The sequence below is a fragment of the Camellia sinensis genome, chromosome 4 (assembly GCF_055761805.1).
Source record: "Camellia sinensis isolate YWXY chromosome 4, ASM5576180v1, whole genome shotgun sequence".
Taxonomy (NCBI): domain Eukaryota; kingdom Viridiplantae; phylum Streptophyta; class Magnoliopsida; order Ericales; family Theaceae; genus Camellia; species Camellia sinensis.
In genome coordinates, this window is record NC_138964.1 from 159713427 (window position 1) to 159720786 (window position 7360).

Genomic DNA, 7360 nt, shown 5'->3' on the forward strand with positions numbered 1-7360 from the left:
GTACGTTCGCCACGAAATAGAAACTATGGAACGGTTCTTCCCAGTTGACAAAGATACATTGTTGGGAAATGTTTGAAGTATTCAGAAGGGTGCCATATATTTAGTGGCAGCTATTGTTAGTGGAAAGAAATGCAAAATTACATTAAAGAGTCAAATGTACTTTAAAACTGTTTAGAATTATAATTTTATGTATTTTTATTTGTAATGTTCAGGTGAATGAATGTTGACGATATAAAAACTAGTGTTATTGAAAAAGTTTCAGTAAGTGATTTTAGTTGTATTGACCTTGCGTTATCTAATTTATTTTCTCAGTCAAGGTTGAGATACAAACAAAAGAGTATTAAGGTTGATAAAATATTAATAAAATATTCCCCCTTTGCGCACCCAATGCTAATGGGTTGGTCATAGTAAATGTATATGATCGGAGATTAGATGGTAATGACAGTTTACAGGCGTATTTTGTTTTCCTTGTGGATTGTCAATGCGAATTAGTATATTATGGGAATAGTTATTGTTTCATTAATGAAAAACAGGTGTCATGGATGGTGAAATATTGACTCGAAGATTCAAACATTAAAAGGGGAGTAACGTATTGTAAAATGAAGGGGGTATTTGAAGTATTCTATAAGTGAAATGCCAGAAGATTCGCAGTTGAGGGCCCCATCTATTGTTGTCTTATCTAAAAAATATACAAAGGCGAATGTTGATGTTTGGCATTGTGCTTCAACTGAAGTTCTTCCGATTTTATCGCAGACTAAGCCTGTTGGTTTACTTGAGAGGCGGAGAGATTTGCTATTAAGAGGTTTTGGGAAAAGTGGTTCAGTTATTGATGAACGTAGAGGTCGTTTAAGCTTATCCAAGATTGATATATGCTGAGCTAACGATAGTACTAGTGATGCTGATCTTGATTCGTCGATCATTTTGAAATTTTAATTATTTTTGTTTATGAGTTTTCAAACAATAGAGCAAGTTCCGAGATATCCATTCATTCATGAGCTTTCATTTTTGGTTTTGTTATGCATGTATTTACTCTTATTAACCATAAACACCTTAATTCGTCTTTGTCTTCCATTATGGTCCACTAATGTTGTGCATTATTATATCGTCTGGGAAGAGCTATTTTGATTGGCTTTTAGCAAGGCAACTTTGCTTTCCTTCGCTTTATCAACAGTAATGTTATGAACCCCTTATTAACTCATAATTCATTTCAAATGTATTTGTAAAGTAGAGATTAAATTGATGAAGTGTGAAGTACATAAGTCAAATAAATTTAAATTATTAATTATTTTTTCTAGATAAATTTTAAATTCGTAAGTCTAAATTTGTAATGTTGTTAACAGTGACACGAGTCTCTGCTTCCATTAGCGAAAAAAGGTATGAAGCCTACATCCCTGTCCGAAATCTATTGACTTTTCTTCCCTGTTTACTTTTCTATTAATTTTTTTATATAAAAAAATAACTTTTAGATTCAACTAAATCAAGGAAAATTTTTGCATAATTATATTACCTACTTTTAAATTTTAGGAAAAATAAGTTGGACCCCTCAAGGAGGCATTCCCTTTGACCCTCTCTCTCTCTCTTTGGTCAGTTTTTCTTTTTTTTCTTCTTCTCCAATCATCACCCGCCACATGTGTGGAGGTAGTGATTGGAGGGGGTCTCAATCACTTCCCTAAATTTTAATTCACTTATCTTAATTGTTTAATCTTAATATAAATCATTCAAGTTATTGACTTGATAACTAGTAATAAAATAACTCTCATTGATAACTTAAAGTGATTTCAAAATTAACAACTTGAGGTTATAGTTTTTGTTAGAATGAAGAGATCATTGTATCAGACAATGAAAGATTCATAGGACAGTAAATTTTACACCGTAGTTATTCATATTGATATAAGTTTTTTTAGCAACTATAAATCCTTTTGTGAAATTTGAGTGTTGTTCAAATGATTATCCTTGAATTTTTAAAAGGATGTCTAGGGTTTAAGTATATGAAAATGCTCAGACATTCAATTGTACTAAAAAAAACTTTCTAACATACTAAATCCAACTTTAAAAAAAAAAAAAAAAAAAGCTTTGGTGGTTATGATTCATATCTCTTTTCACCTACTGAATCATATTTGATGTAAGCTAGGTGCTCCATCTTTTTCATAAATGAACATGTTTATATCCATGAATAAACAATCTCAAAAAGCAAAGAAAGAAACAATTTTTTCATTAATAAATAACTTTAATTGACTTTGGGAGCATACATTCCAATAATTGACTGTAGTACTATACGACCGGTTGCCACAAGCAACCTTATTATTGCAACACGATATATATTTTTGTTAATTTAGGGCTGGTTTGGGGTACACTATATAATCTATCTTTTTATCTTTTTATATTTTTTTCATCACATCATCTCTCTACTTTTCTGAACATCTTTTCGTAAAAAAATAAAAAATGTATTTTTTTAATACGCCCTCCGGTCACCAACGGCAACAACCCACATAATGAGTTATTGTTGTTCTTCGAACAACACCCACTTCCTATCTTTGCGAGAACGTATTTCATATTGGAGAAAAAACATACGATCTCATATGAGATTTGAATCAATAGTTGGCATATGTTTCCACCGCGCCCCTAGCACGTCTTGACTTGGTTCTGCTAATGTAACTATGGTTATGTTCATTACACCATCTTGGGTTAGGATATGAATACATGACTTAAGCACAAGCTCAGTTCCAAAGATCACATTTACATGTGCACTTCGCCTTCCTATGTAAATAGGCGTTTGGTAGCAAGTCACTACTAACACTAACACTGCTAATTTGCAGTGTGTTTGGGTTGTGCTAAACTAAAGGGCACAGAGATGTTGAAAAAAGAGACATTTTTTTCATTTTTTTTTTTATTTTATGATTTAGCTCATAAAACTTACACATTTTGGTTTTTGACCTAGCGTTAATTTCTGCAGCATTTCATTTAATTACTGATATTTGGTTGAAACACAGAACTAGTTGCCCCAGTCATGCCCAAAACGCAAAGAGAATAGAGAATCATTTCAAGTCTGATGGCAAAGATGCAATGGATGATCAATTAAATTGCACACGTTGGTCAAAGAATTACAGAGAACAGGAGTAAAAGGACTCTTAACTGAACCAAGGATGAACAGTTACAACACTATCATAATCAAAACAAGCCAACTAATTAATCAGAGCCCCCGGGGAGAAGCTTTGCAGAGCTAGTCGTACCAAAACGTTGGACTGCAGCTGGGATGACCCTAGATGGCGATAAAACCTCGGCAAACGATACATTGTATGAATCTGTTCCTAACCGACTCTGTAACCACCCTCTTCTTCCAGAAAACCCATCAACCACAACCCAACAGTTCTTAAATCCAAGACTTGTGAGTGTTCTTGCAACAATTTTGGCTGAATCCGAGTACCTGAATTTTCGAAACAATTTCAGCTCGAGGAGAGGAGTAAATTTAATCCAAACTGAAACTATGTGGTACTAGAAGATATCCGTGTAATTCACAATGAGATGGGAATGAGGAAAGAACTCACGTGTCCATGATCACGGTGTTGGTGCCTTTGTTTATTTTCTTTAAATATGAAATCTTCAAAGCCACTATTTCAGCTTCTACTTTCTTTGCATCTCGGACAAGGCCTTTCAGCTTGTTTGGTAATTCTTCCAAACTGAAACATTAGAGGCAATATGGATGGTGACAGTGGCAGAGTAGAGGGTATGGAGATAATGAAATACAAGAAAATTGACAATAAAAAAAGTGAAAAAGAGTTCACCATCTGCGTCCAATATTGGACACTATTGATGTGCTCCTCAAGTTGCTTTCTTCCTACCTTGCCCATTGACGAGTCATTTTATTTTTTCTTTCTTTCATTTTTATTTATTTATTTTAATCATAGACAATCTTTCGTTTTTTCTTTCTTTTTTTCCAAATGTGTTAATGTAATATTATTTTTTTCAAGGTTAGGACTCAGAACGAAAAGGTTTTTGAAAAAGAATGGAAGCCCAAAATTTACTATTTTGCAATTCCAAATGTAACCACTCAAAGAGACCATAGTGTAGGCGATGAGGAGTTCATGACCCAACTCAGGTCTTTTTTACTTCAATAGAAACAATTTTGTTTCCTCTTATCAAAAGGAAAAGGAAAGAAAATGATGTCTTCTGTATTATGCTTTCTAAAAACTTGGTATAGACAAGATAAGAAGTGAAATACATATATATAAATGAGTTTATTTTAGGAGAGAGAGAGAGAGAGAGAGAGCAAAACTACTTACGGGATTGCAATCATTCTATTTTTAGCACTAGATGGAAGGCGTGGAATACCAGCCTTGTTCTTGTCCTTCTCTGATCTAATATCAACCATTAGATGATTACTTCTGGATATGAGATCAAGGCTTTGAGCAGGAGTGAGCTCACCTAGACATTAACAATACCGCATTAAATCAGTAACATTATATTTACTCAAAAGAAATTATAAAACCAGAAAAATACAAAGATAAATAGAATAAAATAAAGGGAATTACCAAAAAAAAAGGTACAAAGATAAATAATTGGAAAACTACACTGCCTTGATATCATTAAATTCCTAACAAAAGTTATGGCAGCACTTGGAAGAAGTTAGAAACGTATTGCAATGGGTAAAATCTTAAGCAACAGATTTAAATGCATCAGCACAAATTATTCGACATTTTTAAGAAGTAAAATGGAAAGGAAAATTTAATATAACATAGTAGCAATTTCAGATGTTATTGTTCCAAACCATTCACTATAATTTTCGGATGCACTTCAGATTCCCAGATCAAGAATAATCACCATTGGAACTATGGCCATGTTTGTTTAAACTCCATGATCCAATAAAAGGCCATTACCCTGTGTTCTTCCCAACAATAGGTGGTGCAGGGAAGGGTAGACGGAACAAAACCAACCTCTGCTCATATTCGCAAGAAGTGACTGCTCTTAAACTTGAACTCCCATTATTATGCCTAGCGTATCAGTGCACCAATCAAAGACTACTAATCATTCACTCATTTTACTACCATATTGTGACATTTTCTTGCAATTTCTCTCTTTCCTCCTCATTTACTCAAATGAAGCAATTCAGGATTAGTGAAATTTTTCTTGTTTTTTCAAAGAGGGAGAAGCCAATGTACCTTTGTACCCACGAAGGCTGAAAGAAATGGCAGACCAGATGGGAGGAAAAAGGAGGTACACAAGGACTAATACTCCACCAGCTGCTATTATTGAAACAGGATCTGCTGAAGAGATGGTCTCAACTGTTGATGAAGCTATAGGCTTGGCGACTTCAATCACCTTGGTGGTCTGTTGTGCAGCATCCACAACTGTCTGCAGTCAAGGGCATTTGTAACTTTTAGATAATAGACAATTTAGCTCAAAGATAAAATTTACATTAAATTATGAGCTTAAATGCTAGGGTTACAAACTATTTTGGGTATCTAAACAAACAACCCTAAAAAATTGAGACAAGGAGGCTGGTATTAGTAGACAAAGTGGCAGCCCAAATATGAAGACACGCATTCTCATGCACTTCTGTCATTGCATTGACAATGGCCCTTAAATTTGTTCATTCCACTTTAAAATAAACCTTCTATGATCTAAGTGGCCCATACTTTATATATATGAAAATAAGAGAGAAAAATAAAGGTCGAGGGAAAGGAAGGAAAAATACGATTTATGAGCTTGAGGTGTAGAAAAGTAAAGAACCCCAATGTCTATATAAGATTGAGGGAGAGGAAGGAAAAATACGACATATGAACTTGAGGCGTAGAAAACTAAAGAATCCCAATGTCTTGTATAGACATTGTAGTGTCTTTTCATTTGGATACATCCCTTAGTTTCAAAAAGCATTACTCTTTTTTAAAGCACTCATTGATTGAAGTTTTGAAACTTTAAATTCCAACAGATATCACCATCAACATGGCTAGTTACTACCAATATGCCCATTTGTATTCAAACTTATGCAAACCATTTGGTGAAATTTCACCACGCTCAAACCAAATTGCACCGGTATCCTATCAAGAAACCAAAATTCCAATTTCCACACAAAAGAAAGCTCCTGTAAGTAGCCTTTTACCACAACGGAACGAGCTCAAATTCAAACACATGGTGTGCATGTTGGTGATTGCCTTAATGTATCAATAGCTAATTACACTATCAAATTCAGAACAAGTTAATTTGAAAAACAAAAAGAGGCAAACCTTAGCAGCACTTAAAACAGGTTGTGTGTCGAAACCCGAGCTCTGAATTGCTTCTTGGGCTTTCTTTGAAGCCTCAGAAACTGCTGGCGAAGCGATCTTCACCACCTCATCTCCAGCTTGTTTCAAGATGGGCAATGCCACATCAATCCCAGGTTTCACAGTTTCAGCCACACCCCGAAAAACACGCTGTGCCACATCGAAAAAACTTGAACCCACTTCCTGAACTTGATCAATTGTCTTCTCCACCTAAAATTCAAGCACAAACAAGCAATTCAAACAAATGGGTATCAATTAAAACTAAAAAAAAAAACAAAAAAATCAGCTTTAAGAGACAGAGTTGTGTAAGTTTATGGGACTTACTTGGGTGAGAGAAGAGACAATCTGATCGTTGGAGAGGCTGAGAGCTTTGGCTTCATGTGGGGTTGAAAAGAGGGCAAACAAGGAGAGAGTGGTGGAGATTGGGAGTGAAGCAGAGGAGTGTCTGAATTGAGATTTGGATGAATTTTTGGAGAGAGAAAGAGTTCTTGGGGGTGGAAATGGGGAGGAAGGAGGAGAAGGGAGAGAAGGTCTAGTTGTGGCTGTGGCTCTGAGGGCCATTGCCATGGCCTTTCGCCACTGATCAGTGAGAGAGAGAGAGAGAGAGAGAGAGAGTTGGCTGGTTGGTTGATGGGTTTGTCTGAGCAATGTGTGATGAGAAATAAACGGTCTTTTGGGTGTAACTACAAATATCCAGTGATGTTGTGTCAATTTTAATTTTTTGTTTTATTTTTATAAAATATAACCAGCCAATATTGTATAAATTTTGCTTATTTGATTTTAATAATTTAGAAATGATCTTGACTGTTTTTTTTTAAAAAAAAAATTATTTACAACAGATGGAAACTATACTAACAATAAGAACTCATATATTACGCATAGTAATATATCAGCTCATCTACCAGTTTATTAGTTAAAATAAACCTATAAGAAATATTAAAAATTTATTTTATTAGTTATATTTCTAATTTTTTTTTTAATTTTATTGACTAAAATAATATTATCAAAAACTAACACTAAAAGATTTGGTTTGTTTAGTATATTCCTACTTTATTTTTTTTAAAAAAAATACTGATTTTTTTAAAGTAGTTTAAGTGATTTTT

At 34.1% G+C, this 7360-nt stretch overlaps 1 protein-coding gene across 1 annotated transcript; it reads right to left on the reverse strand.

The window, feature by feature from the left end:
- Positions 1 to 3047: 3047 nt before the first annotated feature.
- CAS (calcium sensing receptor) lies at positions 3048 to 6916 on the reverse strand. The gene is made up of 6 exons (XM_028257704.2): positions 6582 to 6916; positions 6222 to 6467; positions 5157 to 5349; positions 4281 to 4422; positions 3546 to 3677; positions 3048 to 3424 (listed from the first exon to the last, which is right to left on the reverse strand). The coding sequence occupies exons 1-6, from the start codon at positions 6822 to 6824 to the stop codon at positions 3187 to 3189; spliced, it is 1194 nt and encodes a 397-aa protein (XP_028113505.2). The 5' UTR covers positions 6825 to 6916; the 3' UTR covers positions 3048 to 3186.
- Positions 6917 to 7360: the final 444 nt, after the last annotated feature.

Bases quoted from the DNA above. Each gene is read 5' to 3' on its own strand.
- CAS (XM_028257704.2), bottom strand. From the start codon at position 6,824: ATGGCAATGGCCCTCAGAGCCACAGCCACAACTAGACCTTCTCTCCCT. The intron at 6,468-6,581 runs GTAAGTCCCATA...CTTGAATTTTAG, and splicing joins TTGTCTCTTCTCTCACCCAA to GTGGAGAAGACAATTGATCA. The intron at 4,423-5,156 runs GTACATTGGCTT...GTTAATGTCTAG, and splicing joins CAGCCTTCGTGGGTACAAAG to GTGAGCTCACTCCTGCTCAA.